The sequence below is a fragment of the Artemia franciscana genome, chromosome 16 (assembly GCF_032884065.1).
Source record: "Artemia franciscana chromosome 16, ASM3288406v1, whole genome shotgun sequence".
In the NCBI taxonomy this organism is placed as follows: domain Eukaryota; kingdom Metazoa; phylum Arthropoda; class Branchiopoda; order Anostraca; family Artemiidae; genus Artemia; species Artemia franciscana.
The window spans coordinates 34,623,228-34,644,995 of NC_088878.1; the positions used below are offsets into that span (position 1 = coordinate 34,623,228).

Genomic DNA, 21,768 nt, shown 5'->3' on the forward strand with positions numbered 1-21,768 from the left:
AAGACTGAAACCGCTTGAAAATGGTGTCAGATCAAAATGAAAATCATACCACTGGAATTAGCATGGCCGAAAACCCTGTACAGCGAAATTATAGTCCCTCTCCTTGAACAACAAGGAAATCACTTTTTGCATGGGTAACACTGGTCGGTCTCCATTTTTTTTTCTTTGTTTCCATCAGGGCTAGGGGGTGATCAGAACATTATATAGAGGCGTGTACAGAAATTTGAACAGAAATTGAATAGAAATTTGAACTCATTTGAACAGAAATTAAACTTGCTCTTGCTTATTTTAAGTGACCAAAAACATTGGAAAGGGCAACTAGGTCCTTCTCTTAAGGCCCCCTCTCCCAAAGTTATTCAATCAAAACTTTGAGATAGACATTTTGTTCTATATAGTTCAAAGATCAATATCTATGATTTTGTGATAATCTGACCCTCTATAGTCCCTAGGGAAAGGGCTGTACGCTGTATTGGTATCGAACGTAAGGATATAAAACGTATCGGTATGGCCGTATTGTTACTGAGCGTATTGATATCGCAGGTAGCGAGATCGGGCATATAAGTACTGGGTGTATTTTTCGATCATGGTTTTCCAATATTTCCAACATTTTTTATGGTTTCCCAATCAAACAGTTAGTGGTGATGAACTGTAGTAAGCAGCGTCCAGGCTCAATAGTAACCAAAACTACAAAAAACACATTCGTGTTTTTATTCTAATTTTAAATATATAAGCTTCATCAAGTATAGTCTTAACCATCAAAAAATACGAGCCTGAGAAAACTTGCCTTATTTGAGAAAAAGGGGGAATAACCCCCTAGAAGTATTAAGATCTTAATGAAAATTACACCACCCAATTCAGTGTATTGGAAAACCCCGCTCAAGTGGTTTCAAGCTTCTATTTGCAAAAATGTGGAATTTTTTGCCAGAAGAATGCTCATTTTTGCGAAAACTAAAAGTTCTCGTGCCTTTTTTAAGTGACCAGCAGAATTGGCGGGCCCCTAGGCCCCCTCCCACGCTCTTTTTTTCCAGAGTCACCAGATCAAGATTTTAGCTAATTCGTTTATGAAAGTCCCCGGGGGAAGGGCTGCAAGTTATGAACTTTACCTATTGTTTACATTTAGTATTGGTTATTAACGAAGTATACTGACGTTTTCGCTGATGATGGGGGGTAGGAGTCATAGGTTATGTGAAAGGATCTCATCATGGATCAATTGATCAAGGGGGAAGAAAATTTCCCTGAAGTGGTTGATGGATTTATCAGCATTATTTAAAAAAACACTGAGAAACTAAATTTAAAAAAAGTTTTTTCAACTGAAAGTAAGGAGCAACATTAAAATTTAAAACAAACAGAAATTTTTCCATTTATGAGGAGGTTTGTCCCCTCCAAAATATCCCGCTTTTTACGATAAAGTATTTTTAGTAATTTCAAAAGAGATATTTATTCTAATTGAACGACCTTTCTGATTCAGGGGTTATTCTTAAAGAGCTGGAAAAAATTTAAACCTTAGTGTAACGAGGAGGTATTGACGAAGGGGTGAACCACCTCATACACTTAATAAAAATATACGAATATAGATGTTTATTGCATAAGTTACGTATATTAATTACTAATAAGAAACAATCTTAAAATAAAATTAAAGTTCTAGTGGACTTTTGAAGTAACCAAAAGAATTGGAGAGCAGCTAGGCCCCCTTCCCGCCTCTTTTTTCTCAAAACCATACGGCCAAAACTTTGAGAAAGCCATTTAGCAAAAAAGTAACATTAATGTGCAAATTTCGTTTTAATTATTCATGTACGGTGAGCCAAAATAAAACCTCCATTAATTCCAAAAGGTTCATAAACTAAATGAAAAAAAAAGATTGTTCAACTAAAAGTAAGGAGCAACATTAAAACCTAAAACGACCCAAAATTATTACCTACTTGAGGGGGTTCGTCCCCTCGTCAATACCTCGCTCTTTACGCTAAAGTATTTTAGTAATTGCAACAGAGCTATTTATTCTATTTAAACGGCCTTTATGATTCAGGGGTCATTCTCAAAGAATTGAAACAAAATTTGAACATTAGTGTAAAGAGGGAGGTATTGACGAGGATAAGAGCCCCCCTCATATACGTAACAAAAAATACAAATATATAAGTTCATTATATCAGTTAATTTGTAAGTTACGTATATTTATTACTATGCATATAAAATTAATGTTTTCCTATACAATTAAAAGTTCTAATAGCCTTTTTGAGTTTTACTACCTAATGACAAACGATCGCCATCTGACACTGATTCAGAAAGGATAGATTCAGAACAATCATTTTGGATCGTCTTAAAAGTGATTAAATAAAAAAAAAAAAACAAGTTATTTTAATGGAAAGTAAGGAGCGACATTAAAACATAAAACGAACAGAAATTACTTCGTATATGAAAGGGGCTGCTTCCTCATCAACGCCCCGATCTTTACGCTAAAGTTTGATACTGTTTTAAAAAGTAGAATTGAGAGAAAGAGTCAAACTTTAGCGTAAAGAGTGGGGCGCTGATGATGACATAGGACATAGACATAGACATAGACATAGTTAGACAATAAGACGAAATTTGCATATTAATTTTTTTGGCTAAATGGCTTTCTCATAGTTTTAATCTGAAGATTTTGTGAAAAAAGGAGAGAGGGAGGAGGCCTAGTTGCCCTCCAATTTTTCGGTTACTTAAAAAGGCAACTAGAACTTTTAATTTTTAACGAACATTTTAAAAAAATATACGTAACTTAAGAATTAAACTTACGTAACAAACTTTTATATTATTATATTTTTGATTATATATATGAGGGGGTTTGTCCCCTCGTTAATACCTCGCTATTCAAACTAAATCTTAAGTTTTGACCCAATTCTTTAAGAATAACCACTGAATCAGAAAGGCCGTAGAATAAATAGTTGAAATTACTAAAAATAATTTAGTATAAAGAGCGAAGTATTTATCTCCTCTTAAAAACCTCTCTCTTTACACTAAAGTGTTTTTAGAACCCCTCATATGCGTAAGAATCTCTGTTCGTTTAAAGTTTTAATCCTTCTCCTTACTTTCAATTGAAAAAACTTATCATGTTTATATTTTCATTGTTTTTTTTTAATAGTAATGCTAGAAAATCCTGCGCCCTTTTCATTGAATTTCTCTTCCCCCATGAAATATTCCTCCAAAGAAATATCCTCCCATATAGCCCCCTCCCCTGAACCCCACACCCAAACCAAAAAAATCACCCTGCAAAACGTTGGTACACTTCCCAATAACCATTACTCTATGTAAACAAAAGTCAAAGTTTGTAACTTGCAGCCCCTCCCCCAGGGACTGTAGGGGGTAAGTCATCCCCAAAGACATAGTTACTATGGTTTTCGACTATGCGGAACAAAATGACTATCTCAAAATTTTGATCCGTTGGCTTTGGGAAAAAATGAGCGTGGGAAGGGGCCTAGGTGCCCTCAGAATTTGTTGGTCACTTAAAAAGGGCACTAGAACTTTTCATTTCCGTTAGAATGAGCCCTCTTGCAACACTCTAGGACTACTTGGTCGATACGATGACCCCTGGGGAAAAAAAACAAACTAACAAATAAACACGCACCCGTGATTTGTCTTCTGGCAAAAAATACGAAATCCCACATTTTTGTAGATTGGACCTTGAAATTTTTTCTATAGGGTTCTCTGATACGCTGAATGCGATGGTGTGAGAGACTTCTAAGGAGTGTTTCCCCTATTTTCCAAAATAAGGCAAATTTTCTCAGGCTCATAACTTTTGATGACAAAGACTAAATTTGATGAAACTTATATATTTAAAATGAGCACAAAAATCCGATTCTTTTGATATATTCTTTTAGCATCGAAATCTCGTTTTTTAGAGTTTCGTTTACTATTGAGCCGGGTCGCTCCTTACTACAGTTCGTTACCACGAACTATTTGACACAGGTAAAAGTTTGTAACATGCAGCCCCTCACACAGGAACTGCAGGGGAGTAAGTCGTCCCGAAAGATATAGTTATGAGGTTTTTCGACTATATGGCTATCTCAGAATTTTGATTCGGCGACTTTGGGGAAAAATGAGCGTGGGAGGGGGCCTAAGGGCCCTCCAGTTTTTTTGGTCGCTTAAACAAGGGCACTAGAACTTTTAATTTTCGTTAAAATGAGCCCTCTCGCGACATTCTAGAACCATTGAGTCGATACGATCACCCCTGGGAAAAAAAAACAAACAAAAAACAAATCCGTGATTTGTCTTCTGGCAAAAAATGCGAAATTCCACATTTTTGTAGAAAGGAGCTTGAAACTTCTACAATATGGTTCTCTGATACGTTGGATCTGATGGTGTGATTTTTGTTAAGATTGTATGACCTTTAGGGGGTGTTTCCCCCTATTTTCGAAAATGAGGCAGATTTTCTCAGGCTCGTAACTTTTGATGGGTAAAACTAGTCTTGATGAAACTTATATATGTAAAATCAGCATTAAAATTTGATTCTTTTGATGTAACTATTGGTATCAAAATTCCACTTTTTAGAATTTCAGTTACTATTGAGCCGGGTCGCTCCTTACTACAGTTCATTACCACGAACTGTTTGACAGTTTATTACGAAAAGAAATTGGTGGTGATTCTGTAAAAAAAAAGTTTGAAATCCCTCAAAAATGGCGTCAGATCAAAATGAAAAAATCTACAATTTAAGTCAACACGGTCAAAAACATAGTTGTGGGGAAACTACCCCCCCCCCTACTTAAATAACAAGGAAAATAACTTTTTTGCATGGGTAACACTTATCTAACTCCCTTTTTCTTCCTTTTTTCCTTTTTTTTCTAGTAGGGCTAGGACATGACCAGAACACCATAGAGATATGTATAATAACCCATCTGAACGGAAATTCAATTTACTATTGTTCATTTTTAAGTGACCAGAAAGATTAGAGGGCAAATGTACCCCTCTTCCTAAGAACAAACCCCCCCCCCAAGTCATCCAATCACAATTTTTAGGAAGCCATTTTGTTCAACATAGTTCTAAGGTCAAGTATTTTTGATTTTGGTGATGATATGACCCTCCATAGTCCCTGAGGAAAGGGCTGTAGACTGTATCGGTATCGGGCACATTTATATCACGTGTATTGGGATGAGCGTGTTAATATTTGGTGGATTTGTATCGCAGATATCTAGACACATTTTCAATAGCTCATATAAAAGATATTGCTCATATATATTTCCAGTGGCGTAACTTTGCCAAAAAACTGGAGGGGGGGGGTGAAGTTGGAGCAAATTTCCCACATCAAATGAAATGACTGTAAAACTGAAAAATGAGCCATATCTAATCATAAAGGCAAAGGTATCAAACAGTTCGTGGTAACGAACTGTAGTAAGGAGCGACCCGGCTCAATAGTAACCGAAACTCTAAAAAATGGAATTTTGATACCAATAGTCACATCAAAAGAATTGCATTTTAATGCTGATTTTAAATATATAAGTTTCGTTAAGATTGGTCACACCCATCAAAAGCTACGAGCCTGAGAAGATTTTCCTTATTTTAAAAAATAGAGGGAAACACCTCCTAAAAGTCATACGATCTTAATAAAAATCACACCATCAGATTCAGCGTATCAAAGAACCCCATTGTAGAAGTTTCAAGACCCTATCTATAAAATTGTGGAATTTCGCATTTTTTGCCAGAAGACAAATCACGGATGCGTGTTTTTTTTTTGTTTTTTTCAGGGGTGATCGTATCGACTCAGTGGTCCTAGAATGTCGCGAAAGGGCTTATTCTAACGGAAATTAAAAGTTCTAGCGCCCTAGGCCCCCTCCCACGCTCATTTCTCCCCCAAATTCACCGGATCAAAATTCTGAGATAGCCATTTTATTCACCATAGTCGAAATACATAATAACTATGTCTTTGGGGACGACTTACTCCCCCGCAGTCCCCATGGGATGGGCCGCAAGTTACAAACTTTGACCTGTGTTTACATATAGTAATGGTTACTGGGAAGTGTACAGACGTTTTAAGAGGGATTTTTTTGGTTGTGGGGGGGAGAGTTGAGGGGAGGGGCTACATGGGAGGATCTCTCCATGGAGGAACTTCTCCTGGGGGGAGAGACTTTCAATGGAGGGGGCCCAGGATTTTCTAGCATTATGTAAAAAAAAAACAATGAAAGAATAAATATGACAGGTTTTTTCTAATGAAAGTGAGGAGAAGCATTAAAACTGAAAAAGAACAGACATTATAACGCATATGAGGGGTTTACCTCCTCGTAATACCTCGCTCTTTACGCTAAAGTATTTTTAGTAATTACAACTACTTATTCTACGGCCTTTATGATTCAGGGGTCATTCTTAAGGAATTTGGACAAAATTTAAACTTTAGTGTAAAGAGTGAGGTATCGACGAGGGGCGAGCCCCCTCATATACGCAATAAAAACATACGAATACAGAATTTCACTACGTAAGTTAGTTCGTAAGTTACGTATAGTTTTTACTTATGAAAACGTTCGTAAAAAATTTAAAGTTAATGCCTTTTAAGTAATCAAAAAATTGGAGGGCAACTAGGCCTCCTCCCTCGCTCCTTTTTTCTCAAAATCTTCCGATTAAAACTATGAAAAAGCCATTTAGCCAAAAAAAAACTTAATATGCAAATTTCGTTTTAATTATTTATGTGCGGAGAGCCAAGATCAAAACATGCATTAATTCAAAACGTCCAGAAATTAAACAAAAAAACAACAAGTTTTTTTTAAATGAGAGGAAGGAGCAACATTAAAACTTAAAACGAACAGAAATTACTCCGTATATGAAAGGGACTTTTCCTCCTCAACGCCCCGCTCTTTACGCTAAAGTTTTTTACTGTTTTAAAAAGCAGAGTTAAGAGAAAGATTAAAACTTTAGCGTAAAGAGCGGGGTGTCGAGGAGGAAAAGTCCCTTTCATATACGGAGTAATTTCTGTTCGTTTTAAGTTTTAATGTCGCTCCTTACTTTCATTTAAAAAAACTTGGTTTTTTTGTTTAATGCTTAAGTAAACCGACTTGCTTCTCTGGATACCTGAATTATGCAGGCTTATCTTAGTTTGACAAGCTTTTTTGCATAAAACAAAATTTCAAGGGGGGTAAAATGAGGTCTGGGGGGTCAAACGTGGGTCTGAAGGGGGTAGTTACACCCCCTGCCCCATAATAAATTACGCCCATTTCTAAGTCCTTCCTATAAATTCCACCGCCAGCAAGTTTGCACTGAAAATGGCACTTTCGGTGCCATGTCTTAAGTGCACATGCTGGAGCTAGTTGGCTACCAGAACTTTTTAGAGTGACGTTTAATTGCTCATTTGAAAGCTACTGCTCATATCTACGTGATATTTATCAATTCTAACCACCCATGAGTGCTCGCATCGTATCGCATCGACCCAGTGGTCCTAGAATGCCGCGAGAGGGCTTTTTCTAACAGGAATTAAAAGTTATAGTGCCTTTTTAAGTGACGAAGAAAATTGGAAGGCAACTATAACTGCTCCCGCGCTCATTTTTTTCCTAAGTCACCGGATCAAAAGTTACTTCGTTCAAGATAGTCGAAAATCTAATTAATATGTCTTTGAGAACGACTTAATCCCCCACAGTCCCTGGGGGAGGGCTGCAAGTTATGAAATTTGCCCATTGTTTACATATAGTATTGGTTATTGGCGTATATGTTATTGATCTGTATAGTATACAGACATTTTCAGGGGTTATTTTTTCCGATGGTGGGGTGGGGGGTCAGGGTTTATTTGACAGGATCTTACCTTGGAGCAATTAATCATGGGGGGCGAGAATTTCCCTGAAGGGCATGCTGGATTTTCCAGCATTATTTTAAAAAAAAATGAGAAATCAAATAAAAAAGTTTGTTTTTCAACTGAAAGTAAGAATCAGCATTAAAACTTAAAACGAATAGAAATTTTCACATATATGAGGGGGCTTGTCTCCTCAATATCTTGCTGTTTACGCTAAAGTATTTTAGTAATTTCAAAAGAAATATTTGTTCTAATTAAACGGCCTTTCTGATTCAGAAGTCATTCTTAAGAAATTGGGGCAAAATTTGAACTTTAGAGTAAAGGGGGAGGTATTGACGAGGGGGAAAACTACTTCATACACATAATAAAAATATACGAATATAGAAATTCGACACGTATTATTCATATACGGTGAGCTAAAATCAAAACCTGCTTTAATTCAAAACATTCAAAAATTAAACAAAAACAGTTTTTTTTATTTGAAAGTAAGGTGTAACATTAAAAATTAAAACAAACAGTAATTATTACGTACATGAGTGGGTTCGTCCCCTCGTCAATGCCTCGTCTTTACGCTAAAGTATTTTTATTAATTTCAAAAAACTGTTTATTCTGTTTAAACGACCTTTACAGTTCAGGGTTCATTCTTAAAGAACTGAAAGAAAATCCGAACTTTAGAGTAAAGAGGGAGGTATTGACGAGGGGGCGAGCCCTCTCATATGCGTAATAAGAAAATACTTACATAGAACTTCGTTACGTAAGTTAATTTGTAAGTTACGTATATTTATTACTAATAAAAACGCTCGTAAATAAAATTAAAAGTTCCAGTGCCTTTTTAAGAAACCAAAAAAACTGGAGGGCAGCTAGGCCCCCTCCCCTGTCCCTATTTCTCAAAATCGTCAAACCAAAACTTTGAGAAAGCCATTTATCCAAAAAAAAGGTAAAATTAATATCCAAATTTCGTTTTAATTGTTGATGTGCGGTGAACTAAAATCAAAACCTGCATTAATTCAAAAACATTCAGAAGTAAAATAAAAAAGACAAGTTTTTCTTAGCTGAAAGTAAGAAGGGACATTAAAACTTAAAACCAACACTAATTATTCCGTATATGAAAGGGGCTGTGCCCTCCTCAACGCCTCGCTCTTTACACCGAAGTTTGGCTCTTTCTCACAACTCTACTTTTTAAAAGAATAAAAAAATTAGCATAAAGAGCGCGGCATTAAGGAGGGGACAGCCCTTTTCATACACGAAATAAGTTCTGTTCGATTTAAGTTTAATTGTCGCTCCTTACTTTCAGTTAAAAAAACTTGTTTTTCCTCAATTTTCAAAACAAAGTTACCCAAGACCCTTTAGGAAACAGAGTAAATCACAGCCCATATTAACCAAAAGTTAAAAACTTAAATGCTTAGAAAAATAATACCTAATGAAAAATAATTGCCATCTAACACTGATTCACATATGGTAACCATTATTTCGGTTCGTCTTAAAAGAAAAAATTTGTTGCGTAGATAAATTTATGGTGATTTCAAAAAAAAGTTTGAAACCCCTCAAAATTGGTGTCCGATCAAAAAGTCAACCATTGGAATCAGCATTTTCGAAAACATAGTTGGGGGAATTTACAACCCCCCTCCTTCAATAAAAAGGAAAATGACATTTTTGCATGGGTAACAGTGATCTGTCTCCCTTTTTGTTTTGTTTTCTAATAGGGCTAGGGGGTGACTAGAACATCATAGAGAGATGTATGATAGCTCATTCAAACGGAAATTCAATTTGCTAGTGCTCATTTTCAAGTAACCAAAAAGATTAGAGGACAACTGGACCCCTATTCCTAAGACCCCTCCTACCAAAGTCATCCAATCACAATTTTTAGAGAGCCATTTTGTTCAACATGCTTTAAAGGTCAAATATTTTTAATTTTGGTGATGATATGACCCTACATAGTCCCTGGGGAAAGGGATGCACACTGTATCGGTATCGGACGCATTTATATCACGCGTATCGGTATGGGTGTATTGTTATTGGGTGTGTTGGTATCGCAGGTATCTAGACATATTTTAATAGCTCATATAGAAGATAATGCTCATATTTACGTCTAGTGGCGTAATTTCGTCGAAATACTGGGGGTAGGGTGGGTATTTGGAGCCAATTTTCTCAAATCAGATGAAAATGGTAATGAAAACTGAAAAACGAGCCTCACATTATCATAGAGGCAAAGATGTATTAAAAGAAAACTGATTTGATTCTCTGGATACTTGAATTATGCAGGTTTATTTTAGTTTGACAATTTTTTTGTAGAGACTAAGTTTCAGATGGGGGAGTTAAAATGAGGTCTGGGGGGTCAAACTTGGGTCTGGAGGGGGTAGTTGTTTCCCCTATCCCATAATAAACTACGCCCTTTTCTTCTTCATTGCACTAAAAACAGTACTCTTGGCACCTTGTCTCAAGTGGAAAAGCTGGAGCTAGTGGGCTACCAGAAATTTTTAGTGACGTTTAATTGCTCATTTGAAAGCTATTGCTCATATCCACGTGATGTTTAAATTAAATAAAAAAAAAACTAGTTTTTTAACTGAAAGGAAGGAGCGACATTAAAACTTAAAACGAACAGAAATTACTCCGTATATGAAATGGGTTGTCCCCTCCGCAATCCCTCGCTCTTTACGCCAAAGTTTGACTCTTTATCACAATTCTACTTTTTAAAACAATTAAAAGCTTTAGCGTAAATAGCGAGGGATTGCGGAGGGGCCAACCCATTTCATATACGGAGTAATTTCTGTTCGTTTTAAGTTTTAATGTCACTCCTTACTTTCATTTAAAAAACTAGTTTTTTTTATTTAATTTCTGAACGTTTTTGAATTAATGCATGTTTGATTTTGGCTCTCTGCACATAAATTATTAAAATTAAATTTGTATATTAATTCTTTTTTTTGGCTAAATGGCTTTCTCTTATTTTTGATCAGACGATTTTGAGAAATGAGGGGTGGGGAAGAAGGCCTAGTTGCCCTCCAATTTTTTGGTTACTTAAAAAGGTAACTAGAAATTTTAGTTTTTAACGAACGTTTTTATTAGTAAAAATATACGTAACTTAAGAATTAACTTACGTAACAAACTTTTATATTCTTATATTTTTATTATGTATACGAGGAGGTTTGTACCCTCGTTAATACCTCGCTCTTTACACTAAATCGTAAGTATTGTCCTAATTCTTTAAGAATGACCCCTGAATCAGAAAGGCCGTAGAATAAATAGTTGAAATTACTAAAAATACTTTAGCATAAAGAGCGAGGTATTTATCTCCTCCTAAATACCTCGCTCTTTAGGCTAAAGTATTTTTAGAACCCCTCATATGCGTAATAATCTCCGTTCGTTTTCAGTTTCAATGCTACTCCTTACTTTCAATATTTCGCTCTTTTCAATATTGTTTTTTTATAGTAATGATAGAAAATCCTGCGCCCTTTTCATTGAATTTTTCTTCCCCCATGACATATTCCTCCAAGGAAAGATCCTCCCACGTAGCCCCTCCTCTCAACCCCACCCCCAAACCAAAAAACTCCCCCCTGAAAACGTGCTGTACACTTCCCAATAACCATTACTGTATGTAAACACTGGTCAAAGCTAGTAACTTGCAGCCCCTCCCCCAGGGATTGTGGGGGAGTAAGTCATTCCTAAAGACATAGTTATTATGGTTTTCGACTATGCGGAACAAAATGGTCATCTCAACATTTTGATCCGTTGCCTTTGGGAAAAAATGAGCGTGGGATGGGGCCTAGAGGCCCTCAATTTTTTTGGTCACTTAAAAAGGGCACTAGAACTTTTCATTTCCGTTAGAATGAGTCCTCTTGCAACATTCTAGGGCCATTTGGTCGATACGATGACCCCTGGGGAAAAGAAAAAAAAACAAAAAAACAAAGAAACACGCACCCGTGATTTGTCTTCTGGCAAAAAAAATACGAAATCCCACATTTTTGTAGATAGGAGCTTGAAATTTTTGCTACATGGTTCTCTGATTCACCGAATGCGATGGTGTGATTCTATGACTTTTAGGGGGTGTTTCCGCCTATTTTCCGAAATAAGGCAAATTTTCTCAAGCTCGTAACTTTTTACGACAAAGGCTAAATTTGATGAAACTTATATATTTAGAATCAGCATAATAATTCGATTCTTTTGATGCATCTTTAGCATCAAAATTCCGTTTTTTAAAGTTTCGTTTACTATTGAGCCGGGTCGCTCCTTACTACAGTTCGTTACCACGAACTGTTTGATCAATTCTACCATCCATATGTGCGATACAGCACTAAAAACAATACTTTTGATTTCATTTCTAAAGTAGAAAAACTTGGAAGTATAAAACGATATCATAGTTGAAATAATCATGGTCCAAAACCCTTCACCGGAGGTCTGCAAGAACTCGTCCCGTATACTCCTCTACCAAGCCCCCTTAATAAGCAACTCAGTTACGGTATAAACAAAGCATATCAATTTACATTATTAGAGGTGTGCTGACTTTGATTTAGAGTGGCTTGCGTTCGACTCCTGTTTGTTTTGTTTTTTGTTTTTTTTAGTCATGGTTTCTCCCTTCTATACAATCATTTTCAAATAATTTCACTGTTTTTGTAAATGTGATGCACTTTTTTTTAGCGCTTGTCCCAGGAAGGTATTTGGTCAAGCATTTTAATTCAAAAGGAAATAGAGGTCATCCACTCCATGGTTTGCAACGGCACTATGAGTAGATCACTAAATCTATACCCTAGCGAGTGGCGTAATTTGGTCATAATCCTGTGGGAGGGGAGTCAAAATTGGAACCAATCTTCGCAAATCACGTGAAAATGACAGAAAAAACTGAAAGATGAGCTGTATAGCAATAAAAAAGATACAGATGTACTAAAGAAAATTACCTATTCCAGTGGATGCTTGAATTATGCAGGCTTATCTTAGTTTAGACAATGTTTTTGGAGAAAATAAATTTCAGCTGGAGATGGGGGGGGTAAACTAGGGCCTGTAGTAAAACTGAGGTCCGGGAGGGGAATTTGTCCCCTCTTCCCCATAGCAAATCACGCCCTTGACCTCAACCTTCAGGCACTTGGTGGCTGAGAAGATTTGTAGGCATTTGGTTCTGGAGCCACTCAAAGTTGTATATTAAAAGAACGCTGCTGTTATAACTACTTATTCAAATTATTTACTTGACAATTTCACCATAATATTCTCTCCATACTTAGGATTTTGCGTCCAAATAGGAAGAAAGACAAATGAAAATAGTTCTCTAGGAGAATTCGGGTAATTCTTCTCATACTCCACAGACCCGTTCCCTGCCCTCAACCCTAAAAAAATTAATTACTTTCTAACAAATGATCTTTAAATTTTTCAACTTTGTGCTTTACTTTCCTAAGAAAAACTTTGTTTTTTTAAATTAATCTATGCTCTTTTTTTATTAAAATTTCATTTACAAACAACACTGCTATGAACTCTTTTATTTAAATGCATTTTTTTAAGTTTTAATGTTGGAGTTTTAATTACTTAATTTCAGTTTGTTTAAGTTTTAATGTTGGTCGTTAGTTTCAGCTGAAAATTTATTCTTTTATATATCTCTAATCACCTCAAATGTAGGGGAGATAAGGCACCTAAACCCTTAATAAGAAGCTGAACGAAGAAATATGAACTGAAGGAAAAAATAAGTTTATTAAAATTAAAAATAAGTTATTAAAAATAAGTTTAAAAAAATCAAAGCATAGTGTCATTTCTTTTTGTAAAGAATAAAAAAGAGCAATAGATCTTTAATTTTTTAATTGAAAAAAAGATTAAATCTCGTAGCACCTAAGAAAGTAGCTCCAGGCAAGTGGCTGCGACACAAAAGGTTGATTTTCCTTGGGGCAAGGCTCTTAAGTTATACCCAGGGGACATATATGGTTTTTGCAGAAAGCGTGATCGTATAAACTTTGGAGGGACTCATTGGATTGGTAATCAGAGGTTCTAGTGTCCTTTTCAAGACAAGGTCCTTCTAGAAATGGTGGTCACATGACTTTGGAGGGGGTTAATTGGAGTGGAAGTTGAAAATTACAGCGTGCTTTTTAATAGTTGAAAGTGATCGGAGGGCAACCAGCCCCCCCCCCATCATTTCCCAAAACATATCCAATCTAAATTTTGTGATAGCCATTTTATTAATCATATTTAAAAGGTCCAGGAAAGGACCATTAAAGTTCTTATGCTCCTTAAAATTAATGAAAAATTATTTGTAAATGGTACAAGAAAGAAAAAAAACTAGTATCCAATTTACTAGTTGGATACTGTAGCCGCTAATCGTCTGCTTGATTTTAAAGTTCTGATACCCTTGTCTATATGGAGATAATTACATTAATTCTCACAGTTTATAAAAAAAAGACAATATTTTACAATAAAAATTACCCGATCTGCAAAGATAGTGACAACGGAGAGGGGGGATTTTAAGTGGCAATATAAGCAGTGCAATAGTATTTCCTAAGTAAAGACCGATGTGAGCACAATGTATTACTTTTTTTAATGTTTGGCTTTTATTTGTTGTTTATTTTGTGACTAGGGTACTTCGTATAGAAAGAGTTGTAGAAACTTCAAAAGGGGCTAATTCGATTAGAAATTGAAAAGGCTTTTGCACTTTTTGATAGTTGAAAGTAATTGGAGGGTAACCAGACCCCTCCATCATTTTCCCAATCACATCCAATCAAAATTTTAAAATAACCATTTAGTTCAGCGTAGTTGAAAGATCCGGAGATTATGTCGTTGATAATGCTAATCCTCCCACGGCCCTAAGGGCAATGGTTAAAAGTTAAGACCTGGGGACATATAAAGTTTTTATAGAAAAGATGGTCGTATTAACTTCAGAGGGGCTCATTTGATTGGTAATTGGAAGTTCTAGCGCCCTTTTAAGAATCAAAGAGATCGAGGGACAGCTACCCCCCCCCCCTACACGTCGTATTTTCCCAAAATGCTGATGCTAAGAAATTAGATAGGCATTTGTTAAAAAAAATAGCCCAATAATCATAGGCGGTTTAACAGCATTGCCAAAGTTAAGAGTGGAGTGGGCACAACATGTTTTTTTTCGTTTTTTTTTCTGTTTTCAGACCAGGGCCTTTCGTATGGAAGGAGTTGCCATAAAAGCTTCAAAAGGCGTTTCTTTGATTGGAAATTGCAACGTTTAATGCCTTTTCTATTAGTCAAAAGTGATTGGAGGTTAACTTGCCTAACATCATTTCCCCTAATACATCTAATAAAAAGTTCGAAATAGCCATTTTGATTTGCGTAGTTGAAAAGTCTAGTAATTATGTCTTTGAATATTAAGACCCCCCCCCCCCCACACCCCTAAGGACAAGAGTTGTAAGATTTGCCCCAAAAGAATATAAAGTTTTATGGAAAGTGTTGAATGAACTTTAGAGTGGGGCTCATAGGATTGAAGGTTGAAACTTCTAATGTTCTTTTTAATAGTCAAAATTGACCTTTGGGCATGCAGCCCTCCTCCCCTCGCCCATAATTTTCCCACATACATCTAATCGAAATTTTGGGATAGCCTTTTTGTTAAGCATATTTGAAAAGTCCTTTAATTATGCTTGGGGATGAAATCCCCCTTGATACCCAGGACAAGGGCTATAAGTTATAATTGTTAAGCTTTGTTAACATTTAAGGTTTTTATTGAAAAGGTGGTCGTATAAACTTTGGAATATAAACTTTGGCTCATTCAATTGGAAGGTAGAATTCCTAGTGTCCTTTTTATCCTTTTTAAGAGTCAAAAGGGATGGGTAGGTAGCTAATTCCCCTTCCCCTCCACGTGTTATTTTTTTATGGAAAGTGTGGTCGTATAAACTTTAGATAAGGCTCATTTAATTGGAAACTGGAAATTATAGTGCTCTTTTTAAGAGTCAAAATTGAATTGATGACAACCATGCCCCCCTACCATGACCATCATTTTCCATAACAAATATCCGATCCAAAATTTTTAGAAGTTTGTTTCTTCAGCATTGTTGAAAGATCCTCTAACTATGCCTTTGGGGACGTCAACCCCCCTTGCAGCCCCAGAACAAGGGCTGCTACTGCTACTGCTAGTAGCAGTAAATGTAGTAACTTTTCAATTCAATTCACTTTTGGGTCATTGGATTGGAAATGCAAGAGCTAGAGCCATTTTTAATATTCGAAAGTGATTGGAGGGTATCAAGCTCCCCTACACCCTTAATTTCCCAGAACATATCTAATCAAACTTTAAGATAGCCGTTTTGTTAAAAGTAGTTGAAAGGTTTGGAAATTATGACTTTGAGGATGAACCCCCCCCCCTCACAGTCCTTGGGGCAAGGCAAATGAGCTCCCTTTTTGATCATCTCCATTTTCTTTTTCAGAAAGTTTCAAATTAATATAGTCAGTCATTCCTGAGTTACACCGTTTTGACAATCCATGTACAAATAACATGTTTTGAATTAATTCAAGACTCTAACTTAAAAGAAAGCATCTGTATCCAATTTATCATAGAGGCGTATCTGCAATCTCTTTCGAATGAATGAGAGTATTACTTTGAAACTTTCAGGGCCGCTACTGCTACTAATGGTGTTGCAAGTGCGACTAGTTACGACTGCGACTGCGACTACTTTTGACTGTGACAACTTGCAAATCTGACTCTGATTGCTTGCAACCGCTGCTATATCTACTTATGACTATTTTCAGGAAATGTTGAGCGGGATTTTGAACAAAATCAAAACAGACTATGTGCATTAAAAAAAAGTAATTCAACTCACTCTTTGCACTAAGGTTTGACTTTTTGTCCCAATTTTTCAGAACGACTCCTAAACACAAGGACTGCTTAATTAGAATACGAAACTTTTAAAATAAGAAATCGGTACGAAACTCTTATAATGAACTTTGGAAAGTTCTTGCTTTCTAAATCTCAGCACCGTGAACATTGTACCTGATCAACCTCTACCATCAAGAACGAGAAAGCAAGATAAGTTAGTTCCCGTTAAAGCAAGAACAAACCGATATGGTAATTCTTTCGTCCCGGTTTTCGTCGATATGTACAATAAAAGAGTAAATGTTTATAGTTTGATTTATATTTTCACCTAGAATGCTTAAATCATAATCAATAAGAATTGCTGTCGTACCATCACGTTAATACCATTTCAACTTATGGGCCATTTTATGACCAAACACCGCATAGGTTATAATTAGATTGTTAAGCCTACAGTATTGCAAAAGGCTGTAGCCATTACGGTTTTCTTCTCTTACACCAAATTTACCCAGGCTAGGATACCCTCTATCCCTTCTTCTACCAATCTAGGTGGTAAAACCTCCTAGTAAAAGCACCATATTTCTAGCTGATACCCTGTCTATTTGCTCCTGTAACTGTAAGTAAAATTCGTCTGTGTCACTAGTATTTCCGTCAGTCGGTTACACAGGGGCATATACTACCATAACTGATGCCCTGAACTTTTCAGTCATAAAATGAACAATTAGTATTCAATTAGCAATTAGTAAAATGAGCAATTAGCAATAAGTATTTATAACTTAAACTTATTTCAAAGTGGGAATATATTTAAGGCAAATGCTAATTATCAATGGTTATTAATATTATACGAATCGTAGAATTATACAGAAAGTCAATGAAATTCTTGAAATGAGTTTATGTAATCATAAAAAGTACATGAATAAATTTTATGACAAACGATATGTCGGATGCCAAAAAAATCAGTCAAATGGAACTTCAAAATATGTAATAGAGGATAAAAACAAAGACATTTTTACTCAAAGGTGATCTTATCCTCATCGAAAACTCCATAAAAAATAACATGTCTGCTGTGTGTTTTTTCTTATTTTTTGTAGGGGCACGTCATCAAAAACAAATGGCTATATAAAGTTGGAGGGGTACCTATTTGAGCGCAAATCATATACCCTAGTTCCATTTAAGGACAAAAAGGGATAAAAAGGTGAAAAGATCTTCTTTCAATGAAGCGTGCCTCTGAGCGTCCGTAACCCAAAATAGCACTGCACCAAAATACCTAAATATAACTTTTAACCAGAACCAGCGGAAGGGCAAAATAACTTGTTTCAATATGTAATATTATAAGTATAGTCTCGGGTATAAGGACCCTAAATTATGCAAACAATCCACACAAAACATGGTTCATGCATACATCTTAACCCTTTTGTCCAAATGGTTTGATGTGTTGCTTGTGATAGTGGTTTCATCTGTGTCTCATGAAAAAGAAGAAGAAAACAAAGGTAAAAAACAAGTAAAAACTTTTCCATTTTTAGAATTAATTTACAAAAAATTGATTTAGTCCTTCCAAGTTTTCATATCAGTTTCAAGAAATTTTAGTTTTTTGGCATTTTTATTATCATATTTTTGCAGAGCTGTTTAGTGGTGTGACTGATTATTTCTCAATTTCACTTTAATTTTCTAATTTTGATTCCAGTGTCAAGCAGTGTTTTCCCAATCCTTCGGTGACATGGTTGATCAATTTGGAACGCTAAGCTACTCTTGGCTCCCTGAGCTACCAAAGCAAATAGGCCAAGATACACCAGGAGCAATACTGCCCTCAATGTCGGTTAGTTTTTCTCCCTCTTTTCATTTGTAAAAAAAGGCTAGCCTGTCATGAATTATTTTTTTTCTATTCTTCCTGGTGAGTTTCCAGCCCTATATCAAAGCGGGGCATACTCTTGAAACTTTCAAAATTTCGAAAATTTGTTGAACCTGTTGAAAATTTTCTTAGTTTCGCAGATTTGAATAAATCCTTGGTTACTAATAAAATTAGATTAAAGAATCATTTAGTTAGTAACTATAATTCAATTTCAATTCTGGTGCGGAGACTCCTCGTTTTATTTTATTGATCTGTTATTTGGTTATTTTGAATTTATTGGGAGTTATTTTTTGTTACAATATGGAGATTTGAAAAAACAATCTTTTTATTACAGCATAAAATCATGAATACGCTCCTGAATACCCTTCGCTGGGTTTAACAATCGATTCTTGGTCTATGAAAAAGTGCTACTTATCCATGCTGACATTTCCATCAAATACTTTGCAAATTTAAAATACAGGCGGTGTCAGACTAAGGTTAAACAAACGACCAAACATAGGAGAAGCAGGTGGATGATGAACTGTAAGGCTGTTGAGACCGGGGATGCATACGCAGTCCTAATCTTATAAAGATAGTCCTTCAGTGCCAGGATTGCATTTCTTTCAGATTCGCTGCAATAGCCATTTCCAGGTAAGAAGGGATGCTAGCAGCAGGAACTTCAGAGTCAGACAGACTTACTGAACTTTTACATCCTTTGTAGCTGTATGGTTGAACAACTGTTTTATCAGTGTTAAAGTCAAACCAATATGCTTATACTCTTCTGGGAGAAGCTCGAAAGTCGAAAGAGCGTCCTTGGAAAGTGTAGGAAACGGAACTAGCGAGACATCAACTCCTATGATGATAAATGCAAAATTCAACTTATACCGAGCACCAGAAATACAATTATCAAACAAGACTGGTGAGGTGAAAGCTCCTTGGAGTACACCTTTCTGGATCGAGACAAATAATTACCACAGTACCTTTCATAAGGGCCTCCAGTTAAACCTGCACAAATTTACAGGAGTCAAGAGCTCTTGTGGCATCAAGTGCACATAAAATCAAAATGCAGTTATACAGTTTTTGGTAGTAACGAGCGCCAAGTTTAAAAAAAAGAAACGCGGACGAAAAACAGCAAAACAACATTTTAAACATATGGCACCATGTGCTTAAGATGTGTCTTTTCTTTGAAGGTGTAGTTGTTCATTGGAGTCAACAGATTGTTAAGTATTGAATCCTTATGGACGAAAACTGTTATCGAATCTAGGTATTTAGTATGGATCATTCATTCGAACAGTTCAACATGGCAACATGGCAACGAAATTATAATGCAGCCTTGATAATTTCATAATTTTAGTATTCCAACGAAAGTCATGGTTTTCTAGCATGAATGGACGGACCTAAGACGGGTCAAGGGGCAAACAAAAATTGATTTTGATGTTCTTGGTACTACAAATAGCACCAGCTGCTTTTACCAGCAACACCTCAAATCACCCAAGCAGTAATAAAACCACTGCCGAATTAAATTCTAGCAGACTTAAAAGTAACTACTGTGTCGTGTAGTTACGTGAAGTAACTTCTTGGTACTACAAATAGCACCAGCTGCTTTTACCAGCAACACCTCAAATCACCCAAGCAGTAATAAAACCACTGCCGAATTAAATTCTAGCAGACTTAAAAGTAACTACTGTGTCGTGAAAAAATTTTGGAAGAATAGTAAGATAAGTTTTCGAACAAAGATTAGAATATCGGAAGATACAGTTATGACAGTGATCAAACAAAGTTCTGAAGCGTGGGCGCTCCGAAAGATGGCGGAGGATTTGCTAGATGTTTTCCACAGAAATTGTCTTCGGATTATTTTGGGTTCCGGACTGACAGAATGCATCTCAAACAGACGGCAGCTAGTACAAAAAATTTAGTTCATCGGATTGTTTTTGGTTCCGAACTGACAGAAAGTATCTCAAACAGACAGCAGCTGTACGAAAAATTTGGTTCTTCGGATTGTTTTGGGTTCCGAACTGACAGAACGTATCTCAAACAGAAAGCAACTGTACGAAAATTAGGCTCTTCGGATTGTTTTGGGTCCCGGACTGACAGAAAGTATCTCAAACAGGCAGCAGCTGTACGAAAAATTTGGTTCAATCCCAAATTCCTGGGCTACAGTAACTAAAATGTTAAGACGGCTGTTATATGTTCTGCGGATGAAGGATAACAAATTGCCAAAGATCGTCCTTGTCAGCCAATTATCTATAGCCAAACGATAAGCAGGTCGTCCACGAATGAGGTGGAAAGATGTCATAAGGAAAGATTTGAAGGAAACTGGAACTTCTTGTGAGGGTATAAGGAGAGAGGCTTTGAATAGATTGGGATGGAAGAACGAGCGTCAGACGAGCATCACCCTAGATATAAAAAAAAAATTGCCCAATTCAGAGAGTTAACACAATTATTATTATTATTAAAAGACAAATATTCACACTTTGCAATATTTAAAGAAAGGCCAATATCTTTGAACAATGATCCAGCCAGGCGGACGTTAAACTCAAGCGCTCATAGAGCGACTAAATAAAAGGAGTTCATCGGCGTAAACTAAATAAGAAATATCACTATACCCGAAAAAAAACTTGATTGGATTTTAGTCAGAACACTTGCAATACAAGCATTAAAAATATTAGGTGAAAGGACGCCTCCTTGTCTGACCCCGCATTTGACTGGTACATCAAACAGTTCGTGGTAACGAACTGTAGTAAGGAGCGACCCGGCTCAATAATAACTAAAACTCTAAAAAATGGAATTTTGATACCAATAGTTACATCAAAAGAATTGCATTTTAATGCTGATTTTAAATATATAAGTTCTATCAAGATCAGTTATACCGATCGAAAGTTACGAGCCTGAGAAAATTTGCCTCATTTTAGAAAATATGGGGAAACACCCCCTAAAAGTCATACAATATTAACGAAAATCACACCATAAGATTCAGCGTATCAGAGAACCCTATTGCAGAAGTTCCAATATCAAGCTCCTATCTACAAAAATGTGGAATTTCGCATTTTTTGCCAGAAGACAGATCATGGATGTTTATTTGTGGGTTTATTCGTTATTACCCGCGTGTATATTTGTTTTTTTCTTTGTTTTTTTCCCAGGGGTGATTGTATCGACTGAGTGGTCCTAGAATGTCGCGAGAGGGCTCATTCTAACGGAAATGAAAAGTTCTAGTGCCCAAAAGTCACCCGATCAAAATTCTGAGAGAGCCATTTTATTCACCATAGTCGAAAAACGTAATAACTATATCTTTAGAGACGACTTACTCCCCCGCAGTCCCTGTGGGAGGGGCTGCAAGTTACAAACTTTGACTTTGTTTTGCATATCGTAATGGTTACTGGGAAGTGTATAGACGTTTTCAGGGGGATTTTTTTGGCTTAGGGGAGAGATTTGAGGGGGGTACGTGGGAGGATATTCCCATGAAGGAACTTTTCA

General features: G+C 36.2%; 3 protein-coding genes across 3 annotated transcripts in view; 2 read left to right on the forward strand and 1 right to left on the reverse strand.

Annotated features, from left to right (window-relative positions):
• The window catches only part of LOC136037385 (trypsin-1-like), a 159,451-nt gene that overhangs the window by 63,846 nt on the left and 73,837 nt on the right, over window positions 1-21,768 (reverse strand). The window lies entirely within an intron of this gene.
• LOC136037384 (IWS1-like protein) overlaps window positions 1-21,768 on the forward strand; it is a 438,978-nt gene that overhangs the window by 31,716 nt on the left and 385,494 nt on the right. The gene's annotated exons all lie outside the window — the stretch shown is intronic.
• Window positions 1-21,768, forward strand: part of LOC136037386 (uncharacterized) — a 44,704-nt gene that overhangs the window by 7,476 nt on the left and 15,460 nt on the right. The window contains exon 2 of the mRNA XM_065720117.1: window positions 18,151-18,282. Coding sequence (XP_065576189.1) covers window positions 18,151-18,282 — 132 coding nt within the window. The remainder of the gene's footprint in view (window positions 1-18,150; window positions 18,283-21,768) is intronic.